The following is a 23,625-nucleotide window of genomic DNA, read 5'->3' as shown; positions in this document are numbered from 1 at the left end:
GATGAATTGTAATTGATGTCTGCCACTTTGCAGTTCAGCAAAATAATAAGGTGCATTGATGGATGGACAGAGGGATGGGCGGATGGATAAAGATGGGTTGATGTACTAGGTGTTTATCCAAGGGGGACAGGAGTGGTGATTCTAAGGGCCACAAGCACCCCAGTGTTTATAGCCAATAGCCAAAGTATGGAAAGAGCCCCAATGTCCATCGACGAATGAATGGATGAAGAAGATGTGATATATGTATACAATGGAGTATTACTCGGCATTCAAAAAGAATGAAATCTTGCCATTTGCAACTACGTGGATGGAACTGGAGGGAATTATGCTAAGCGAAACTAGTCAGAGAAAGCCACATATCATATGACTTCACTCATATGAGGACTTTAAGACACAGAACAGATGAACACAAGGGAAGGGAGGTAAAAATAATATAAAAACAGGGAGGGGGACAAAACAGAAGAGACCCTTAAACATGGAGAACAAACAGAGGATTACTTGAGGGGTGGTGGGAAGGGGGATGGGGTAAATGGGTAAGGGGCATTAAGGAATCTCCTAAAATCATTGTGGAAATAAATAAATTATTAAAAATAAATAAAATCCATTAATAAATATTTTCAAATTAAAAGAGAAAGGTGGGCAGATGTGATAAACAGCAAAACGTTAATTGTAGACCATAGGTAGGTGTACAGTGTTCAACGAGAAAGATTTTTAACTTGGGGGCAAAACTACAAGAACATGAAATTCTCCTTCCTACTGTATTTGACTCTCCCCTGATTATCCGTTCCCAAATCTTTAAACATGGAAAGGAGAGGTGGTGCATGCTATTAAAAGAGCCTGCGTCTTATTTCCTCTTAATCACCTACTTGAGTTGTCAGCTCTTTGCCACATGCCCTTTGTCCTTAAGAGGTTGAGGTTCAAGGTTTTCTGGCACTTTCTGGGGAAATGGCTCTAAGGCTATTAACTTAGTGGATTATCATTACCTGAGAGTCCCTTCTGTGCCAGCAGATTTGCCTTTTGAGTGAACCTCAAACTAATTCCTCACCTTGCCTGTGCAGGGGTTGGGAGAAAGGTGACTAATCATTGAGGACAGGCAAGAATTCTTGCTTTGGGTAGCCCTTTCCTTGTCCCCGTCTTTCAGGCCTGACTGCCGTGACACCCCCAAGTGCCCTTCTGGGTGCCTTTGGGCAGTCGGTTCTGGCTCTACATCGGCCCCATCTTACATAAAATAGGAAGAAGGCTTGGTGGTCCCTTAAGTCGTCTTTCCAAGGAAGGGGTCAGAGGCTATGTGGATTTCTAAAAAATACTTCAAATTTTTTCTCAGTGGTAATTCACGTTCAGCGTTCAGGAAGAAGTTTTAAAGGTAGGTGTGCAGTGCAAAGGCCCTTCTCACCACGCCCTGAGCCCCCGGGTTTCTGCCATTGCTGTGGTTTTCTGAGATTCCCTCTGGAGCTGTTGCGAGGATGTACAGGGAAATATGAATAGACAGCCTCCCCCGACCCTTTCTCTAAACAGAACAGGGTCCTATTGTGGATACCGCACCTTTACTTGGTCTTTTTTTCCAACACAGTCCATGTCCTTCTTGATAGACATTGGGTACGTTTTTGGTCTTTTTCTCTTACAAATAGCACCTCCTTAAATACCTTTGTACATCCAAGTATGATTTAACTTTTTTTTGTTGTTGTTAAGGAAATGGTCAGACGAGTTCAAGTGGAAGATTAGAAAGGCCCCCCCCCCACCTCCCCATCACATGTTAGGACAGTGGTCCGTGTTTTTGGCGGTCTTGTTTCATTTCTACCCATTCATCCCCCTCTAAGCTAGACTGTCTGAAACACAAATTCCAGAAATAATGACATCTCGCTTCAGCATCCTGGGCTTTGTACCCTTTTTATTTTGAAACATTTCAGACATTGACAAAGTACAGAGATTCCCTGTATTGGTCACTAGTTTTGGGAACATTCAGCTGTCTCACCCCCTCCAGCCCCCTTTTGTTTTTGTTTGCTGGAATATTTCGTGGCAAATCTTGGATAGATCATTTCACATGTAAACACTTCAGTAAAGTAACAACTTTTATTATTAAACATTTTTTTAGAATTATTTTATTTTTGAGAGAGAGAGAGAGGGATCGAGCATGAGCGTGAGTGGGGGAGGAGCAGAGAGAGAGAGAGTCCACAGCAGGCTCTCTGCACTGTCAGCACAGAGCCCAACATGGCGCTCGAACTCACAAACTGTGAGATCAGGACCTGAGCTGCAGTCAAGAGTTGGACGTTCAACTGAGTCACCCAGGTGCCCCAGTAAAGTCAACAACTTTGAGATTAGAAGATTGAAACCTGTAGAACTACAGTTTTTAAAAGATGGAAAAAAATGATCACCAGTTACCAGCCTTCGGGGCCTTTCAACCCTTGTCCCCACCTCTACACTTTGAAAAAGGTAGATTCTATAATAAAACTATGAACGTCAAGCAATAATGAAACTAGAACATTTGAGCTTGAAACCTGGGTGCAAGTTCCCCGTCCGTCATGCGCATTCAAAGACACGGTTTGTGTGGTAAGATGTCCTCTTAGGTTTAGAGCCCAGCGCTCATCTTGGAGGGATGATGTGTCCCCTCCCCGTCCCTGCCAGGGGACACACAACAAAGCCTGGAGGAATTTTTGGTTGTCACAACTGGGGGAAGGGGCGTTACTGGCATCTCGTGGGTGGAGGCCAGGGGCGTATCGTGCACAGCGCGGGCCCCTAGAGTCAAGGACTGTCTGGCCCGAGCTGCTGAGGTCGCCAAACCCTGGTTGAGGACACTGGGAGATGGTGTTTTATCATGGATCTCTTCCCTGTGGTTTTCCTTTAACTTGCTGGGAATTGCTTCATGAACATTGATGGGGGCGAGCCAGTGGGGGGGGGGTGCAGATCCCAACGGCACTGTTTTGTGTTGACATTTGCCACTGTTATGTGGAAGGTGAACCCTTACCTTCTCGAGAATTCCAACCGAATGACTTCATTTAGATTTTTCATTCTATCAGTTGAATCAGCAAGGATTATTTCAGAAGTTTGTGTAACAAAACGTGTGTGAGGTTTCGGCTCTGCTCACCAGGAAGTCAGACTCCCTCGGAGGCGAGCGGATGTGAAACCTTTTCACTTCTGGAGAGCTTCCAGAAGCGAAACAAGGCCAGGACTGTTCCAGTGCAGCATATGCGTGCGTGCGTGCGTGCGTGCATATAGACACGGAAGAAACGAAACCTGTAGCCCAAGGGGTGGGGGGAGATGACTTAGGAGGGAGGAAAGTCCGCATGGCTGTGCAGCCTTAAAGGAGAGTGAAAACCAGATGCTTTCGTGTGCTGGGCAGCGGGGACCGTGCCGATGAGCCAGGGTTCCTGGTGTCCAGCAGCCCAGAGTCAAGTCAGCAGAGAGGGACGTGCCCACAGCTGATAGTGTGGCAAGACCGCGGACTGTGGGTGTTTTAGTTGGGGTCCGGAGCTCTGCGCCTCACGTGACTTTGTGCCTCGTTTCTTTCCAGGTCGATCGTTTAGAAAGTGGATGTGCGGGGTAACATGTCCAGTGTGTCCGAGGAGAGAAGAAAAAGGCAGCAGAACATTAAGGAAGGACTGCAGTTTATCCAGTAAGGGCCCGACTCGCGTGTGTTCACGCCACGTATACAACTGGCCCTTGTGCACCGCGGGGTCAGGGGCGCAGACCCTTGCACAGTTGCACATCCACGTGTAACTTTTGACTTCCCAAAACAGGGCTACGAGCAGCCTACGACTGTTGACCGGATGCCTTGCCAGTAGCGTAAACAGTCGATGAACACGTTTTGTGCGTTATGCGTATTATTTACCGTATTAAAATAAAGTAAGCTGGAGAAAAGAAAAAGTTAAGAAATTCGTTAGGAAGAGGAAATGCATTTACAGCACCGTCCTAGGTTTATTGAAAAAGATAACGTTGTAAGTGGACCCGCGCAGTTCAAACCCGTGTTGTTCAAGAGTCGACTGTACTTTTTTATATTAGATGAAGAAACCTCTAGTCCTGTTTATAAGTCCTCTTAATCCGGGTCAGAAATTAGATATTTTTGTCTAGCAATATTTTTGGCTCGGGCGCATTTGACTTCCTGTCCCTGATTTTTAGAGCTAAAATCCTGTAGCGTCTCGGAAAATATTAGACCCAGAAGGATCAGAACCTAATCCCATCAGAGCGCTTCTGATGACTGAAAAGTGATGAGATCACCACGCACATAGGGCTTTTGTAATCAGACATTTCTCTTAAGAAGCTCAGTCTCTAACCGGCCTCCATGAAGCGGGACAGTGACAAGGCAGCCCAGGCCTTGAGCGGACACGGGCAGGCAGAAGTCCCTCTCTGTTTGTCCTGGGAGGAGACATTCTCCTCTGTACTGCAGCGAATTGAATCAAAAAGTATTAGTGGTTCTGTGCTGTAGAAAAAGTTTTTTTGGTATTTGAAGAATTAGGCCTTCTTTTAGTAGAAGTAGGTTTAGGGAAAAAAGTGTTATACTTAAGAAAATATAAGGGAATAGTTACAGATCCCCCTCCCCACCCCCGCACCATGTTGTGTGTGAATATGGCATATGTGAATAATAGTCGTAAAGGAAGGTAGGTCTTTAAAATGTGCTTTGAACCCGTAGCAAGCTGATAGAACCTTAGCTTTACAATGACGTCTGGATGAAGAAATCCTGATAAGAGTCTGATAATTAAAATTCATTGGTTTCTTTTTCTTAGGTCACCGCTGTCATATCCAGGGACACAGGAACAATATGCGGTAATGATTGGGAACATCTACTTAAAAGCTGTGCAAGTAACTTGTGAACCATAATGAATAGTGGGGGTTGGCAGACTCCAGCTTTGTGGGCCAAATGTGGCCTGTTGTCTGTTTCTGTAAATAAAGTTTTATTGGAATGCAGCCGCACCTATTTGGTGATGTATTTACGATCTGTGGCTGTTTTCACGACATATGGTAGTTGAGACAGAGACCATATGGCCCACAAAGCCTAAAGTATTTACTCTCTGGGCACCTACAGAAAGAATTAGTCAATCTCCTCCATATAGAGGACAACATTGCTTTTGGCACATGGGGACAGTTGTCCTCCATTTCCTTTCCTCCGTGAGTGTAGTTTGCCTAAGTTTTCTTCCGAGCCCCGTGAAAATTACTTTTTTTTTAAGTAAAGTTTTTTTTATGTTTATTTTGCAAGAGAAGAGAGAGACAGAATGAAGGAGGGTCAGAGAGGGAGGGAGGGCATCCCGGGCAAGCTCCACACTGTCCGCGCAGAGCCTGATTCGGGGCTTGATCTCACCAGCTGTGAGAGCATGACCTGAGCCGAAATCGGGAGTCACACGCTTACCCGCTTACCCGACTGAGCCACCCAGGCGCCTCCTTCGAAAATTACTTTTAGCCTCCCTCTCATTTACCGAAGACCAGTTGGACGGAATATGTTGTGAAGGAGAGAGCCCAGTATCTTCTATTTTTATTTAGGAGAAAAGAGGTTCTCATAGGAGCAAAGGATACCTGGATCCTAGCAGAGAGCAGCCGGAGGTGAAACTCGTTAGAAACCCGGAGAAAGCCCAGTTCACCGGGCCTCGTGTGTGCAGGCTGTTAGTTCACCTGCGGCTTTTGGTGTCCAAGGGTTTTGATGCCTGCCAATGTTCCTCCTTTTTCTCCGCCTCTCCCCCTCCCTCTTCCCTGTTTCCTTCTCTGTCTTCTTCCTTGCCCCTGCCCTCTCTCTCTCTCCAAACAGATGTAGAATCATAGAGTATTATGGCTAGAAAGCACTGGGAACAATCCGTTCATTGTACAGTTCATTTTACGTTCCTGACTTTTATAACTGGAACCGGGATCTCGAGAGGTTAAGTGGCCTGTCCCGAGCCACCGCCCTTGTTAAAGGTTGATCTGTCCAGTTTGCTTTACTAATTCTGTCAGCTTAGACACGAATTTCAAAAAATGAGACCCAGAACCTGAGTATTTACCTGATCTCGTAATACGTGTCTGATCTTGACTTGTGAAACATTAGCACAGTGATAGGAAATCATGAAGGAACCTCCAGAACTTTTATACGTACCAAAAGAACCTTGTATACTGTACTTGCTCGGCGAGAAAAAGGTTTAACATCCCCTCTCCATGGACCAGTCCTGAGCAGACATTTACCAGAGAGGAAAGACAATGGTCCATAAAAATGTGAGAGATCCTTGTTCATCAGGCACAGGGATAAGAAAGGGTACCGGTTTTCACCTAGAAATTAGTAGGGGTTTTGTGTCTTCCCACACAGGCACACACACGCTGCCCGGCGTTGGTGGGGGTGCTGTGAGCTGGGGACCAGACCGCTGGATGCGTCCACTGTTCTCGCCGCTTCGGAAGGCAGTTTAGAAATACTGGTCCAAGGCCCAAGATGCTCCTTCCTTCAGACCTAGAGTTTCCACTCGTAGGAATTTGTTGTAGGCACAGAGTTGGGGATGTGAACAGGTTTTTACGAGGTGCTTTTGCCGCACTTTTCCTCCTGATGGGAAATTGCATTTTCTCTTGAGAAAGCACGCGAGGTGAAGGCCTCGCTGAGACGGTAGCGAGGTGGCCTGGGTTCCCCGTTTCTTACAGCAGCGCTCACTGCTGCGTCACGTCTAAGACCAGAAGTCTACAGTACAAAAATTGAAGTTTCCCTATACCCTGTCCTGTTTCGTAAAGGGCTTCAAGTGGTCACTTTCTTTTTTCTTTTCTTTTTTTTTTAAAGGTATATTTACGTGCTCTTGTGAGAAATCTTTTTAATGAAGGAAATGATGTTTATCGGGAACACGATTGGAACAACTCGATAAGCCAGTACACAGAAGCTCTGAATATAGCTGGTTATGCAAAGTCAGAAGAAATTGTCATCCCTAAAGAAATAATTGAAAAACTGCATATAAATCGTATTGCTTGCTATTCTAATATGGTGAGTGGTGATTTTTTTTTTTTAGAACAGAACAGGGTTTCTAGAGGGAAAAAATGTTTTTGATAACAAAAGTACATTGTAAGTCAGTTTTCTAATTTCAATTAAAAAAAATTATTTTGTGCGGGAGAGAGGGGCAGAGAGCGAGAGAGGGAGAGAGAGAATCCCAATCAAGCTCTGCACTGTCAGCGCTGACTCAGGGCTTGAACTCACGAACCATGAGATCATGACCTGAGCCGAAATCAAGAGTCGCATGCTTAACCGACTGAGCCACCCAGGTACCCCTCTAATTTCAGTTTTTAAGAGAATCATATTACTGCTTTAAAACATTTTTTTAAAATATGTATTTATTATTTTAAGAGCTAGAGAGATAGAACATGAGCAGGGGAGGGCCAGAGAGAGAGAGAGAGACACAGAATCTGAAGCAGGCTCCAGGCTCTGAGCTGTCATTGCAGAGCCCGACGCGGGGCTCGAACCGACAAATCATGACATTCATGACCTGAGCCAAAGACACACATTTAACCAACTGAGCCACCCAGGTGCCCCTCTAACTGCCTGCTTTTAGAGTGGTCTGGAGTTTTGAAAAGCCAGCTTTGGATAAATGTTGAGGAATTTTAAAAATAAAATTTGTTTCTTGGTGACTGGTCCTTGGAGTTGCCACGTGAGTCTGGTTTCTGGGGTGTGTCCGCTTATAACAAAAATCAGCCCAGGAGGACACAGGTCCCAGGTCCATGCATCAGTCAAGTCCCTGTCCCGACAGCGCACTTGGTCAAGAGTGCGTTAGTCCTCTTTGGAGCCCTGTTAGTGCAGCGTGGTGTTTAACCTTGAAGAGATTTAACACGAGCTTTTCACATGTCTGAGCTGAGAAAAGCAATATTTTGGTGCACTTTGAATTGTCACCGTGGACATTCAGTAACATTTAACTGAATTTAAGCAAGGTGCCCATGTTGTCACCCGATTCTTAACTGAGTGAAGGTTCACCGATGGCTCATTTTGTTTTTTCTAATGGACTCTTCTCGGGCTAGCTAGCTGTTTGGGAGTTAACTTCCAGTCGACATTTTAATGATCTCCAACAAAGGGTAGCTAGTGGAGGAAGCAGGAAGGGAGAGTGCCGCCTGGGGCATCAACTGCGTCTGGAAAGCTTTCCTTCTTGGAGACCTGGGGCCTTTATGGCCAAAGGTTAACATTTGTCTGGTCTGTATGATGGTTACGTGGGAGTTCATGATATTTGTACTTTTTCCATTTGGGAGTTTCATGATGAAAATATTTTTTTTCAAAGAAAAATAATACCGCTAACAGAGTTTGAAAGGAGGGCATTAGTCCGGGGTCTTAATTTGTTTGCATCGGCAGGAAGACGTGTGTGCCAGAAGGAATTGTTGCTGACCTTGTTTGCTCTTACACCCCAGGGTTTGCACGATAAAGTTTTAGAAGACTGTGACACAGTGCTCAGTTTAAATGCCAGTAACTGCAAAGCTCTGTATCGGAAATCTAAGGCTCTCAGTGACTTAGGAAGATACAGAGAGGCTTATGACTCCGTAGCAAAGTGCTCCTTGGCGGTGCCTCAGGTACGGAATTCATATTTGAGTTCGCTGGTTGACATGGTAACCATTTCGTTGCTTCCTTGTGGAGAAGGGGCGTCTAAAGAGTTCCATTTTCCAGTCCTCGCGGTCCACCCGCTTTATTTGGGATTACGTGCCCACCAAGCAAGTGTCTTCGCAGAATATGAGTTCTAGCTGTTTTGCAGTTTGCCTCCACAGTTGGTAAATATAACCCTCCGTTAGTCATATTTTCATTTTTTTTTTTTTTTCAGGATGAACATGTGATCAAACTAACTCAAGAACTAGCTCAGAAATTGGGATTTAAAATAAGAAAAGCGTATGTTAGGGCTGAGGTAAGCTGGAGTTCTCCCCACGGGGTATTTTCATTTTCTTTGGTTGTAACTTGGTTACAGTTCTGTTTTTCACGTAATTTTTTTTTTTTTAGTTAGCATCTTTGTTTTCTTTCAGCTCGCGTTAAAATCCGTTCCTGGGGACGGGGCTACCAAGGTAAAGTTATTGCTCCTGTAAGACGCGTAACTTTTTGGGAAAAAGGAGCAGATGGCCACGTTAGCAGTTCTGCTTTTAATATTTTTGGTTTGTGTCTATTTTTGAGAGCTTTTTGTTTCTCAGACACATAATTGGCCAGAGCTTCCTGTCCTATAAAAAGAAACAAACAACTCAAGTAGTATCTTGCAACCAGCATTTCCTCAAGTCCAATGGCGCATTTTACAGGACGTTCATAGATGTTAGGTTTTATTAGAAAATTGGCCCGGGGCCAGATATTAATGTTGGGAGCCATTGGGTTGAACACGGGTCCCAAGCGGTTGGTTTTTAAAAGGCAAGTCTTCGTGGAGCTGTTAGGATGCCTTTGTGAGTTGGGGAGTGAGCGGTGGCTAGACGAGGCCCTCCAGAACTTGAACGCTCCTGAACGGCCTTTGGGAAGCACCGTCCAGGAGGGCCCAGCGGTCACGCCGCTGGGCCCGCCCTGCTTAACCACGCGTTCCCGAGGTGTGCCCACTCCATTTATCTCTTGGATCTCCATTGGAAGGAAGTAAAATTTCTGCGAGAACTCGCATTGCTGTCTCGGAGTGAGATTTACAGACTGCTCATAGTCTGGAATCCTGACCGTACGCACGATGATCGGTTGTTTGGTTTCATTTCCAGGCTTTGAGCTGTTCTGTGGAAGATATCGAGCCAGGTACGTTTTCTCGCGTCATGTTGGTCTAGAAAGTGGCGGCGTTAGACGCTCTAGATGTGATAGCGTTGTCAAATACGATTACCGTGCGGCCGTTGGTATGAAAGCAAGAATAATTCTGAAAACCACCTTAGCGCTTCTGGACGTGCTGGCAGTGATTGGTAATTCTGCGTGTCAGTAAGCGGTCAGTGAGTGCCCCGGGTGGCTTTACCAGCGTCTCGTAGCTCTGCCCGACAGGCGCCCGGGCATTTTGAGACACAAGGATAAGTTTTCACAAGCCGCTATGTCTATCCCTGGGTAAAACCAACGACTTCGAGAATTATTTTTATCCTTGTCTCTGACCTGCTTCTGCTACTGTCTCGTCTGTTTATTTTTATCATTGCTTTCGTACCCTCACCTGGCTCTTCCCGTTTCTCTCTTATTGGCTCTTGACGCTAGTCTTCGGTGAGTAAGTACACCGAAGATGAGTGGGTACGTTTCGATCCGTGTTACAGATTTGTTAACTCCGAGGCAGGAAGCAGTTCCTGTCGTCTCTGTGCCTGCGTCCAGTTTCTCCCACCAAGTCGGAAGTGAGCTGGCCTCAGTTCCTATCATGCCCTTACCCTCTATGCTGCCCCTGCAAGTGGACGAGAGCCCCCTGCCATCGGCGGTGTTGGCAAACGGAGGAAAGGCCCCCTTCACCATGCCGGAACCTTTTCTGGATGACGGAGATATGGTCCTCGGCGACGAAATAGATGACCTTCTTGATTCGGCACCTGAGGCCAATGAAACTGTTATGGTAAATGTCAGCGTCACTCCTCTCTTCTGCAGCCAGGCTTAATTTTGTAAAAAAAAAAAAAAAAAAAAAAAAAAAAAATTGCCGTATGACCTCCTCGGTATTTTCAGCATTTCCTGTAGGTTAAACTTAGCTTAAAAGGTACTTTTGTCCTTCTCTGGGGGTACCATGCCCGTGTGGTTATTTTTTAAATAAAACAAAACGCCAGTCTAGTAATGAGCCAGTCTTCCTCAACACCTGTTGGAATCACGTAGTATGGAAAGGGTAAACTTAAAATTCTGAAAAAGAATAGGCATTTGGTATTTAAAGAAAAATAATTTCTTTATTTTTATTTAAAGAAAAAGAATTTGTTTGTTTGTTTGTTTGTTTTGGATTAAAGGCTTAAAGGATAAATGCCTCAGGGTAACTGTGTAGCCAAGGTCCGGCCATATCTGAAATGCTGCAAAATAAGAATGGGTTTTACGTTTTTAAATGGCTGGAAGGGAGAAAAACAGAGCAGTATTTTGTGACGCATGGAAATTATATGAAATTCATATTTCGGTGTCATCAGTAAAGTTTTATTGGAACACAGCCACGACCCTTCACTTCTGCATTGTGTGTGGCTGCTTTTGCACTGAGGCAACACAGCTGAGTAGTTGAAACAGACCGCGTGGCTAAAATACCGAATATCTAGTCCTTCACAGGACGAGTTTACTAACCCCTGCCACACAGTATATTAAACTAGCAGCAAGAGCAGCAACACTGTCATGAGGAGGATGGGGAGCAATTCAGGGCTGGTTCCAGCGTGGCTGAGATAGATGATGTCTGTGGGCAGTTAACTGATCCTGTTTGGGTTTGAGTCTTACCACCTCTGTGGTCTTGGGCGGCTTTACCTCACCTCTCAGTACGTCAGTTTCCTCGTCTGTACAATGGCGATCACAGTAGGTAGGACGCATCTTGGAAAGTTGAAGAATTCAACAGATAGCGTGGAACTTGCATCAGTACTTAGAAGGCACAGGGAAACCCTCAGTAAATTGTCGCTGTGATGGGGAAAGAGAGGGGCAGCATTCCGTGTGTCCTTGTGAGATTGTAAATTCACATCCCCAGAGAGATGGTCCAGCGTTTCTGCCTTCTCCGGCTCCCTTCTCTTGAGGACCTTCCATTTCCCCCTGCCCCTACGCTATTGCTCCTTAATAAAGCCAGTTCTTCTGAGCCTCGTGTAAGGAATCGGAAGGAAATGAAACGTGAATGTAACATTGGGTTTGAGACAATACTGGATGGACATCACACCCTGACCCCCACAGAGTATTCACGTGCATTTATTTGGGATTCTGAAGTTTATTCTAGTCTTTCTTTTTTCCTCCTAATTTTTTTATTCTCAAGTTAGTTAACGTGCAGTGTAGTCTTGCCTTCAGGAGTAGAACCCAGTGATTCATCGCTTATATATGATGCCCAGCGCTGATGCCACTAAGTGCCCTCCTCATTGCCCATCACCCGTTTACCCCATCCCCCCACCCACCTCCCCTCCAGCAACCCGAAGTCTGTCCTCTGTATTTAAGTCTTTTATGGATTGCCTCCCTCTCTGTTTTCATCTTATATTTCCTTTTTTCCCCTGTGTTCATCTGTTAAATTTCTCAAATTACACATATGAATGAAATCATGATATCTTTCTCTGACTGACATATTTCACTCAGCATAAGACCCTCCAGTTCCATCCATGTTGTTGCAAATGGCGGGAGTTCATTCTTTCTCTTTGCCGAGTAGTATTCCATTGTGTATATAAACCACATCTTCTTTATCCGTTTGTCAGTTGATGGACACTTGGGCTCTTGCCATCATTTGGCTATTGTTGATAGCGCTGCTGTAAACATTGGGGTACATGTGCCCCTTCGAATCAGCATTTTTTTGTAGCCTTTGGCTAAATTTCTAGTAGTGCAAATTGCTGGGTCGTAGGGTAGTTCTATTTTTTTTTTTTTTTATTTAAATTTTTTTTTTTTTTTCAACGTTTATTTATTTTTGGGACAGAGAGAGACAGAGCATGAACGGGGGAGGGGCAGAGAGAGAGGGAGACACAGAATCGGAAACAGGCTCCAGGCTCTGAGCCATCAGCCCAGAGCCCGACGCGGGGCTCGAACTCACGGACCGCGAGATCGTGACCTGGCTGAAGTCGGACGCTTAACCGACTGCGCCACCCAGGCGCCCCAGGGTAGTTCTATTTTTAAGTTTTGAGGAACCTCTTCACTGTTTACCAGAGCTGCTGCACAGTTCGCATTCCCACCAACAGTGCAAGACGGTTCATTTCCTGAGACCTTGATCCTTTTTTGAAAGTGGGCTTGGAAAGAAAGAAGCTCCATAGCCTAGATTCTTCTTCTTTTTTGTTTTATTTTGCTTTTAACATTTATTTATTTTTGAGAGACAAAGTGAGATAGAGCACACGCAGGGGAGGGGCAGAGAGAGAGGGAGAGACAGAATATCCGAAGCAGGCTCCAGGCTCTGAGCTGGCAGCACAGAGTCCGACGTGGGGCTCGAACCCACAGACTGTGAGATCGTGACCTGAGCCAAAGTCGCAGGCTTAACCGACTGAGCCACCTAGGCGCCCCCGTAGCCTAGATTCTTCTCTTGAGTCTTGATACTGATTTCAGCTTTGTTACGTAATTACCCAGTGCAATAATTTGTTTCTGTATGCTGATGTTCAAAGCAGGTTGGCCCACTTGTAATCAAGTTTCCTGGGGTTTAACAAAATCTTTTTTCTTTTTTAGCCGTCAGCTTTAGTCCGAGGAGCCCTTCCCGCAGCCAGTGTCCCCCCTAGCATGCCTTTCTCGGCATCTCTGTTGGGCACCTTGCCCATTGGTGCGAGGTATGCCCCTCCGCCCTCCTTCTCAGAACTGTATCCACCTTTGACCTCATCCTTGGAAGATTTCTGCTCTTCTTTGAGTTCATTTTCAATGAGTGATTCCAAGCGAGGTAAGAATCGAGCCGCTTGTGTAAATAACCGCAGTTCGTTTTCTAAAGAAGGCAGTCTGTTTGGCAATTACGTAACTCACTTTAGGTAGTTGGTGCTTGAGTTACTTTCGTTGTAGCTGTAAAAATGAAAACTAAATCTGCAGTTTTAATTCGCCTGGGTGTAACTGTGCCATTCAGGAGATGAAGGAGCAGGGGAATACACAGGAATGTATGTGGTACTTATTTTGGTGTTTTGAGTTTTTAAACAAGATAGTTTGCTAAGCCGGGTGTCTATTGTTTTGGGGGACAAAATGGCTTTTAATGTTTTCTCCAAGAAAGGCGTACCCCATCCTCACGGGTCTTAAAGGCAGGCTATCCTTGTAAAATTCTGAACGAAGCAAATAGTTAAAAGACTAATTTAAGGCGGAATTATTCAGAGTTAAACCCATAGAATTAGATCTGTCTGCTTTAGGCTTCATCCCCAGAGGGCCCCAAACTGTGCGTGGGCCTTAGTTTTGCAAGAGATTGCTGAGTTTTTGGTCTGGCCCCTGCCTCTGTAATTCTTTAATATCTGCTTTCAACAACATTGATCAAAATCTTCCAATTTTCCCAAGGTATTATTAGGTGGTTAAAGGGAGAAAAATCAGAACGATTGATTTAAAGACTGACACCTGACAAAACTAAAATTTGTGGGAAGCAGAGGGCAGAGAGAAGGTAATCGAGGGGCAGCCTGAGAAAAAGAAAGTCACTGCACCTTACTAATTTTCCTTATGTTGTGGTGAATTCCTGCTTTGTAGTTTGAGGAGGCTGTTTTTCCCATTTCGGACAGGAGTTATTTTCTTGGTCTTTTTAACAGCCCCACTCGGCAGGCCCTCCTTCAGCCAATGTCTCCGAAAACAGTTTGCCTGAGGGTTATGTATGCCCCTGGAAATTTCCAGAGGGAAGGAGACCATCCACTGCCCTCTGCGAGTGTCCTTGATGAGCAAGAAAGCTCCTTGGAAGCGGGAGCGGGAGGGAAAGTAACACGGGGGAAGCGTAGTCAGCCACTGAGCCCTGATGTTGTTGTGACATGATTAGAATGAGGTCTGTTGAAGTGTTTTTATTATTTTAGATGTGCCCACCTCAACTTCTAGAGAGGGAACAGCGCTTAGCGGCAGTAATTCCTCCCTTTTACTTGTAAGTGCCACTTCCTCTTTTGTAAATAACGTCGCTTAAATTGAACGTAGGTCTTTTACTTAAGTAACGGAATTACCCGAATGGACGTGATGGTCTCCCTTACATCTCGCGTGTGCCGGGGGAAATGGTGGTGAGACAGGACCCTCGAGCAGCAGCCAGGGACGAACGCCGCGTGCGTAAGACCGCGCCTGTCACGGCACAGTCCTCGCGGTGGCACGGGGCGCAAGAGGCTTTAGCACCGCAGAACCCACGCAGGCAAGATGAGATCAGGGCATAGGAAGAGTGTGTGCCGTAGGAGCAGAACGATGACCTGTTACTTCTGTCAACTTGCGAGAAGCCAGGAAGGTGGGGGAGGGGCCCAGAGACCCAAAGAGTGGAAAACCCAGAAAGAACCAGCTTTTCCATAGAAGCACAGCAACGGCAGACTAGTACCGATTTCAGTACGTGAAGAAATGTCTTGTTTGTCACAAATTTGTTTCCTTCTTTAGTGAGAGTGCAATATTTGTTGGCTGTTTTGTTTTTTTTTTTTTGGTTTTTTTTTTTTTTTTTTTTTCCCTTCTTGCAGATGAATGGACCAGGCAACTTGTTTGCTTCTGAGAGTTTCCTGGGAATTTCAAGCCACCCTAGAAATGACTTTGGAAACTTCTTTGGAAGCACAGTTACTAAACCACCTTCATCCGTGACCCCAAGACACCCCCTTGAAGGAACCCATGAACTGAGACAAGCTTGTCAGATGTGTTTTGTAAAATCAGGTCAGGACCAAACAGGGGAGCTTAGTCGATAGTCTGAGATAGTAAGCTAGTCGATAGTCTGAGATTCCTGATTCATAAATACGCGTGGAGAACACCAGCTACTGTGGTTTTTCCGTCCCTGTTTGAGTTCTGGATAGGATAAGTCTGTTCTTATTTGATATAATTTCATTTATACAATCATATGGATTAGAATACCTTACCTGATGATGAAGTCTTCCTGAAATTTTTTATGAAATTCTTTACTTTTCTATATATATATTCAAAAATGTGATCGTTTTCAAATAAAGCAAGAACTAGAAAAAAAGCATTTTAAGACCAGTGTTTATAAAGGTAAAGTCTTTTCTGCTGGTTTGTTTCATACCTTTACCCCCAAGTCAGGTGATATAAACACAACTTACCCTAAACCAAAGCCTAAATTCATTTTCTTTCTTAGTTATATATATTTCAGGGTGTTTTTTCCCTTTAGAAGCCATCAGAATTCCTGTCCTCATAGTTAAATAAGTATGTTTTCAGGGCACTGGTGTTGAATAAAACTTCGTGTTCTCTGACAAATAGCATATAAAAGGCACAAATTACTTCGGTAGCTTATTTACATTTGGGGGTTATAAAAATAGGGTTTTTGTGGGAATTTAATAATCAATATCCGTGTGCTTGTAAATGTGCCTGTAAAATGAAATGTCGCTCTTTGTGCCTATGAGCAATCCTTTTTTACATCTTTTTCAGGCCCTAAGTTAATGGATTTCACTTACCATGCTAATATAGATCATAAATGTAAGAAAGATATTTTAATTGGTAGAATAAAGAATGTTGAAGATAAATCATGGAAAAAAATACGCCCAAGACCAACAAAAACAAATTATGAAGGACCTTATTATATATGTAAAGGTATGTACTATAATTACTTAATTGGTGTGCATGACATAAGTGATAAATGATTTATTACATTTATTATAATGGTCCCAGTATTACTGTTATTAAAAACGTGTAGGTAGAGTTAATTTTTTTTTTTTTTTAATGTCTGTTTTTGAGAGAGAGACAGAGAGCGAGTGGAGGAGGGGCAGAGAGAGAGAGGGAGACACAGAATCCGAAACAGGCTCTAGGCTCTGAGCTGTCAGTACAGAGCCCGATGTGGGGCTTGAACTCACAAACTGTGAGATCATGCCGTGAGCTAAAGTCACACGCTTAACCAACTGAGCCACTCAGGTGCCCCTAAAAATGTGTAGGTAGAATTAAAAGTTCCTTGGATTGAGACATTTGTATCTTTTATATTATTTTTACCTTTGTTTTTAACTTCTTTCAGTGCTTGTGTGTGTGTGTGTGTGTGTGTGTGTGTGTGTGTGGACTTTTTAATGTTTATTTATTTTTGAGAGAGAGACAGCATGATCATGGGAGGGGCAGAGAGAGAGGGAGACACAGAATCTGAAGCAGGCTCCAGCCTCTGAGCTGTCAGCACAGAGCCCGACGTGGGGCCCGAACTCACGAACCATGAGATCATGACCTGAGCCGAAGTCAGAGGCTTAACCGACTGAGCCAACCAGGCACCCCAGTGCCTGTGTGTATAGACGGTTATGGAAACCGGGCTTTGGCCGATTTTAAACAGGTTTTAAACAGAAAACCATCTTACACTTTAGGTTCCCTGGCTGAGTCTAAACAGAATCAGAATACTGAACTGAGGCTTTGAAAATGTTCTTTTAAGTTGCTTTTTTTTTTTTTTTTTTTTTTTTAATTTTTTTAATGTTTATTTATTTTTGAGACAGAGAGAGACAGAGCATGAACGGGGGAGGGTCAGAGAGAGGGAGACACAGAATCTGAAACAGGCTCCAGGCTCTGAGCTGTCAGCACGGAGCCCGACGTGGGGCTCGAACTCATGGACTGCGAGATCATGACCTGAGCCGAAGTCGGCCGCTTAACCGACTGAGCCACCCAGGTGCCCCTCTTTTAAGTTGCTTTTGAGAGAACTTTATGTATTCAATTTTTTTTTTTAAATTTTAATCTTTATTTATTTTTGAGAGAGACGGACAGAGCACAAGCAGGGGAGGAACAGAAAGAGAGGGAGATACAGAATCTGAAGCAGGCTCCAGGCTCTGTCAGCACAGAGCCTGACGTGGGGCTCGAACCCACAAACTGTGAGATCATGACCTAAGCCGAAGTCAGATGCTTAACTGACTGAGCCACCCAGGCGCCCCTGTATTCATTTTTGTCAGATTGCTTCATCTGAATGTGCTTTGAATGTCTCTTAAGTGATTTTTTAAACTTAGGTGGAGTATGTGAGAGCCTTTTCCCCATCAAAAATAAAAATAATCCAGACCCGTGGTGCTATTGTTCTAGAGTGAGTTCCATCCCTGCATAGTAAAATGTGTATCATTGCTTGAAGCTATCCGTGAGGTATAGAGGTTCAGCTGATGCCCTAAAAATGTTTCATAATCATTGGCTTTGAAGAAACAACGGCTAGGAGCACCTGGGTGTGTCAGTCGGTTAAGCGTCCAACTTGGGCTCAGGTGATGATCTCACGGTTCGTGTGTTTGAGCCCTGCATCGTTCTCTCTACTGTCAGCACAGAGCCTCCTTTGGATCCTCTGTCTCCCTCTCTCTCTGCCCCTCCCCGGCTTGAGCACTTGCTGTTTTTCTCTGTCTCTCAAAAAGAAAGAAAACACTAAAAAAAAATCAAAAACCAAAAAAACCCAAACCAATGGCTGTGTTTTAAATGTCTTTTGATGGTCTGTCTTTCTAGATGTTGCTGCTGAGGAGGAATGTAGATATTCAGGCCACTGCACATTTGCTTATTGCCAAGAAGAGATAGATATCTGGACACTGGAGCGGAAAGGGGCGTTCAGCAGAGAGGCTTTCTTTGGTGGCAATGGAAAGATCAACCTCACTGTATTCAAACTTCTCCAAGAGCATCTTGGAGAGTTTATATTCCTCTGTGAGGTACTATCTCCAAACCTTATTTTCTGACGTAAAATTGGTGATCGTTCCTGACTTGCAAGCCCAGAAATATAAAACACTTAGCACACGTCCTGCTACATGGTGAGCGTTCACTCAGCCAATAGTCGCACCTCCCAGTATCCAAGAGAATGCAAAAACTTCCTATGAGACATTAGTTGGCATCAGTTTGTAATGTATAAGTATGTGCATAAGTATGGTACAAAAGTTCTAATTTGTGTGATGTTGTTGTGGTAATTCTTCTTCTCTGTCTGTTCCAGAAATGTTTTGATCATAAGCCTAGAATGATAAGTAAAAGAAATAAAGATAATTCTACTTCTTGTTCTCACCCGGTTACAAAGCATGAGTTTGAAGACAATAAGTATGTTGGTAGTTTCTAATTTTTCTAGTGACGCAATAGATTCTGTCTTTAGACCCAAATAAAACCAGAGTAGTGTTTGCCCAGGCATTTTACCCCCTGTGCTTTTTCCTTGTTGCTGTTTTGAAAGATGATGACTATTTAAAAATGTCTGTTAGTATATTTTGCTGGGAATTTTTAAGTGGTTTATGAAATTTATGTTTAATACAAAAAGGCATTATTGATGTGTAGCTTCTCATGACATGGATTTCAGTATTTTATGGCTTAATTTATGGTGTAATTATCCTCCCTCCCCCCACCCCCCGTTAATCCAACAATTGTGTAAAGGGACTTGTTTTTTCTGGTAAAGATTTAGCATGTATTTTCAGTCTAGAACTTGACGTTATATATATTTACTTATTTGTTTTCCTTTGAAAAAGCTAGGGTAGAACAATAATGTGTCACTCCGTTTTTGTCTTAGGTGCCTTGTCCACATCTTGCGAGAGACAACGGTAAAATACTCCAAAATACGTTCTTTTCATGGTCAGTGTCAGCTTGATTTATGTCGCCATGAGGTCCGGTATGGCTGCTTAAGGGAAGATGAGTGCTTTTATGCGCATAGTCTTGTAGAACTGAAAGTCTGGATACTGCAAAATGAAACCGGTAGGTCGGTGCATGATTAGGAAATGGCTCCTCACCGGGCGCCTGGGCGGCTCAGTCGGTTAAGCGTCCGACTTCGGCTCAGGTCATGGTTTCAGTTCTGGGGTTCGAGCGCCGGGTCGGGCTCTGTGCTGACAGCTCAGAGCCTGGAGCCTGCTTCGGATTCGGTGTCTGCCCCGCCCCCCCACTCTTGCCATGTCTTTCTCTCTAAGATAACTAAACATTGAAGAAAAAAAAAAAAAAGGCTCCTCAAACCAAGCAAGAGACTCTTAAGTCATAGTTACCAGAGGGGAGGGGGGCTGGCGGGGGGGGGGGGAGTAAAACAGGAGATGGGGGTTAAGGAGTGAGTGGGCAGGATGTATGGTGGGGATAAGCGCCAGAATGTGTAGAAGTGCTCAATGAGTTGTTGTACCCCTGAAACTAATATAACACTGGATGTTAACTGTACCGGAATGAAGACTAAACACAGTTTAAAAAAAACGTTTCCTCAGGAGCCGTCAGGGTTTGACAAAACACTGTCAGACAACTTTCTCCATCATCCCGATACGGCAACACCGTTCATTTTATCCTCGGCTATAAACCGTTATTTTTAGAGTGGCTTATTTTCAGAATCGCCTCATGCACTTAATTGCTGGAACCAGTTCACGCACGTAGTATGCTTTTGTGAGGTCGAGAGACTCCCTAGAAGGCATCAAGAGCTGTATTTGTAAATATCCTGTTGCGAAAAAGAGGGACGTGACGAGCATTCACCTTTGGTGACGGATTATGCTGCGTAGGGGATGGCGGGGGAGTTGAGGCTGTGATCGGGCTGGTGGACTGTTGATATGTAGAGGGTGAGCCTAAAGGAAGGCTTGTACGTTTCACAGGTATCTCACACAATGCCATCGCTCAAGAATCTAAACGATACTGGCAAAATCTGGAAGCCAGCGTACCTGGGGCTCAGGTATGTTCTCTCATAGACTCTCTGTGTTTGGTGTCCTTTCTGGAGCAGCCTAATGGAGGTCATTTGGCAGACGTGGTTTCCACTTGCAGTCAGCTTCCTTCCCTTACTGTTCAGTGACTTGAGTTATTGTTTAATGTGAGAACGAATTCCAAATTTTAGGTGATCATCATAAAAAAAAAAAAAAATCAGCCAGCCCATGATACCTGCCAAGATTGCAGGATACAGTTTTCTTACTCAGTTTAATTGGCAAAACAATTGGGTGCTTGGACCATGGGGACCCCGGGAGTAAGGGAGGTAGACTGTTTGTGGTTCTGCGTCCCAGCTGGCAGAAGTGCTTTCTCCTCTCCACCCCCGATTTCTAGTCGTCTCCCTTCAGAGCTGGCTTTCACAAATTGAGGTGTGGCATCGATAATCTGCTTCTATCATATTCTCTTGCATTTGGGTGGGAACTGGAGATTTCGTTATCAGATAATGTATATAATGGTCAACTCATCAAACCAGACAGTACCAGAAATTGTATGCTATTATGAAAAAAGAAATACGTGGCAATTGAGAATTTTGTTGTCAGAAAACTGGTATTCTGTTAAAAGTAAAACTTCGGTTTTAATTGTTTAAGGTACTTGGCAATCAGCTAATGCCTGGATCTCTTAATATGAAGATAAAATTTGTGTGTGCTCAGTGTCTGAGAAATGGTCAAGTCATTGAACCAGACAAGAACAGAAAATATTGTAGTGCAAAAGCAAGGCACTCGTAAGTAGTGCATATGTCTTTGTGTGTGTGTGTGTGTGTGTGCGCGCACGCATGTGTGCACGTGTGTGTGTGTGTGTGTGTGTGTAAACATTGCCTGTTTCATGATTCTCTGTTACTTGGGTATAAAATCATACATATAAGAAAAAACGATTGACTTTGAAGAGAGCAGAGCAAAGTAGATAATGTAGGAGTGATTGCAAAGCAAAGGGAAGAGATTTTTACGATTTCATAGATAAGAATTCAGTCAGATTCCTGATCTTTCCTTATTGGTTCTTTGTTCAGGGTTCAAAGGGAATGTTTGTTAACAAATATCAATAGGAAGTGAAATGAGAGAATCATAAGGCATTTCTTTGAGAAGGGTTGAGAAAAATCTCTGGTCCTTCAGGTACGGACGTTGTACCTGTTCCTTTATATTCCTTATATGCTGCCTGTGCCAGTGTGTCTTTGTTTTTTCTGAACTCCATGTTTCTTAGGTGGACCAGAGATCGGCGCGCGATGAGAGTGATGTCCATCGAACGTAAGAAGTGGATGAACATTCGTCCTCTCCCCACAAAGAAACAAATGCCTTTACAGTTTGATGTACATACGTAATTTTTAAGCCACTTTTTTTTTTATTAGGCATTTCAAATCATTAGAAAGTAGTAGTGATTGAGAACGAAACTTGGAGACCTTTAAATGCTCGTTGAAATGACACAATTTTCCAATGGTCCCGTTGCTTTCCTTCCCCTTTTGTGCGTGCGGCTCTGTGACAGTTTTCGGATTGACTGGGATTGGAGGAGTTACTCAGAAAAAGGAAATAGACAGTGGACTCAAGAAAGAATTATGGGCATGACCTAACTTATTTTTCAGATGAATTACTTGGGGAGTGAGTGGGGGAGAATTTCATTGAGATCTGATTCCTTGGCTTTGACATCAAACTTGTGTTACTACGAATACTATTGACAAGTTTCTTTGACTCAAGTCATGGATACGAGCTAAAAGATACCCCCCTTTGTAGGCTTTTCTAAAAGTAACCCCCAGGAAAAATGTTGAGTGTGAGAGGCACGTGATCGTCAAAAACCCGGAGAACGAAAATAGCAGACCAGCTGACCGTTAGGGTAGTATTTCATTCCGGAGGTGGCACATTTCATCTCGCTACCCTCTGGTGCCTTACGTGATTTTAAAGATGACCGTCCGAGCAAAGCCCTTGAGTTGGCTCTGGACTTCGCCCTTCATGAGACAGCGGAGGGTTCCACTGTGTGAGTGAACGGGACACTTGGAGCATTGACAGGTAGTAAACTGTCTGTCCCGACGGCAGACAGGAAGAGAGATTTGCCCAGAGAAGCAGTGGGATGTATCACAGACCCCCCTTGTAAATGAGGCCCCACCCCCTCTGAATTGCCCAACAGAGTGAAGGAAGAGGAAGAGGCACGTTGATTCCCCATCACCCAGAGTGCCTTGCGTTTTGTAAACTTACGCAGGTCACCAGGTCAGTGTCTGAAGGAGGCGGTACGTTTGTGTTTCATCCACCGTGGTTTTAGACCCCTCCATCCAAGTGATGTCATCAGTGGGCCTCCGAGGAGGGGAAGAAGGCTTACTGGAACCATTGGCATCTGATGCTTTAAAAGACGAGGTGGTGCGTGTGCTCCTCATTCTTTGTTAACACGAAGGCGACTGAGAATGGTTTTAGTCCAGCCGCCAGGACTTCTCATGATTCCTTATTAATCTTGGACGTGCCGTACTGCTGTGCGATGCTACGGTGGCTCATTTCCTCTTTTTTTTTTTTTTTCTCTTTTTATTGCTAAGGGATCCTTTTCCTAAAAGAAGAAATAATACTCTGTGTGTGCATGTGTGTAGACAGTATGGTGAGGTGGAAAGAGAATGGGCCTCAGGGTCTGCCAGAAGGGCCCTGGTCAAGTTACTCAGCCTCAGTTTGCTCATCTGCAAATGGGAATATTTACGTCATAGGGAAGATTACATGAGATGGTGTTATGTAAAAACCCAGCACAGTGGCCGGCCTCTTCTCCTTTATCTTCTCTTTTCCCTGTTCCTTGTCGTTGAACTTTCAAAGACTATGGTAAATGTCTCCCCAGTAGTACCCGACTAAGTACTCACTGGGGTTTCGCTTTATGCGGAAGATTGGAAGGCGGGGCCAGTGTCTGTTGAAGCACACACCAAGCCAAAGTTTCGTTGTACTAGAATGTGTGCTCTGTGAAGACAAGCACACTGATGCTATTTAAGAATGAGCTGTCTCAGTGATGGAGGTTTTCTTGATAGTTGTGGTCCTTAGAGACGTCTGTGTCCTGCTGATCGCTCTCACTTCATTTTCCTACCAATTTCCCTGTGTTTACTTTGTAAAAGCACAATGCAAATAACCAGAGGGGTATTATTTGAACGCTATGTAGCTGGATGGCCTGGCCACTGTCATAATCGTCTCCAGACAGTGCATAGCGAATGCGTGAGGGCTGAGATTCGCTGCCAGTGTTGATGATGGGTCAGCTGAGTGGCCGAGATTTTTCCCGAGACTCTTTAGTACCTGCAGCTTCTTTACTGCCTCCCAGGAGCTGACAAGGAGGCTTGGTGGGCATTAGGCAGGGAGGGCGTGGGAGCTGTCAGACCAAGGGGGCCGGAGAGCTGCGCCGTGGAGGTCAAATGCTCTGCTGCGTTAAAAGCGGATACTCTGAACAAGGGAGATTGTCGACATTTTCTTGTATGAAAATGTTCCATCTCCCAGTTCCTTACTTTT

At 44.4% G+C, this 23,625-nt stretch overlaps 1 protein-coding gene across 2 annotated transcripts in view; it reads left to right on the top strand.

Moving 5' to 3' along the window:
* The window catches only part of ZC3H7A (zinc finger CCCH-type containing 7A), a 36,667-nt gene that overhangs the window by 6,952 nt on the left and 6,090 nt on the right, over positions 1-23,625 (top strand). For both annotated transcript variants that reach the window (XM_030300637.1, XM_030300636.1), the window contains exons 2-19: positions 3,509-3,610; positions 4,719-4,758; positions 6,716-6,913; positions 8,317-8,475; positions 8,721-8,801; positions 8,917-8,955; positions 9,613-9,646; positions 10,138-10,421; positions 13,157-13,361; positions 14,452-14,516; positions 15,082-15,268; positions 15,992-16,153; positions 17,999-18,195; positions 18,471-18,571; positions 19,029-19,210; positions 20,074-20,150; positions 20,767-20,900; positions 21,374-21,479. In XM_030300637.1, coding sequence (XP_030156497.1) covers positions 3,543-3,610; positions 4,719-4,758; positions 6,716-6,913; positions 8,317-8,475; positions 8,721-8,801; positions 8,917-8,955; positions 9,613-9,646; positions 10,138-10,421; positions 13,157-13,361; positions 14,452-14,516; positions 15,082-15,268; positions 15,992-16,153; positions 17,999-18,195; positions 18,471-18,571; positions 19,029-19,210; positions 20,074-20,150; positions 20,767-20,900; positions 21,374-21,479 — 2,319 coding nt within the window. In that variant the 5' untranslated portion in view covers positions 3,509-3,542. The remainder of the gene's footprint in view (positions 1-3,508; positions 3,611-4,718; positions 4,759-6,715; positions 6,914-8,316; positions 8,476-8,720; positions 8,802-8,916; positions 8,956-9,612; positions 9,647-10,137; positions 10,422-13,156; positions 13,362-14,451; positions 14,517-15,081; positions 15,269-15,991; positions 16,154-17,998; positions 18,196-18,470; positions 18,572-19,028; positions 19,211-20,073; positions 20,151-20,766; positions 20,901-21,373; positions 21,480-23,625) is intronic.

Source organism: Lynx canadensis, chromosome E3 (assembly GCF_007474595.2).
Source record: "Lynx canadensis isolate LIC74 chromosome E3, mLynCan4.pri.v2, whole genome shotgun sequence".
Classification (NCBI taxonomy): Eukaryota; Metazoa; Chordata; class Mammalia; order Carnivora; family Felidae; genus Lynx; species Lynx canadensis.
Note: the sequence above shows the minus strand (reverse complement) of the source record. Positions and strands in the feature narration are given on the sequence as shown.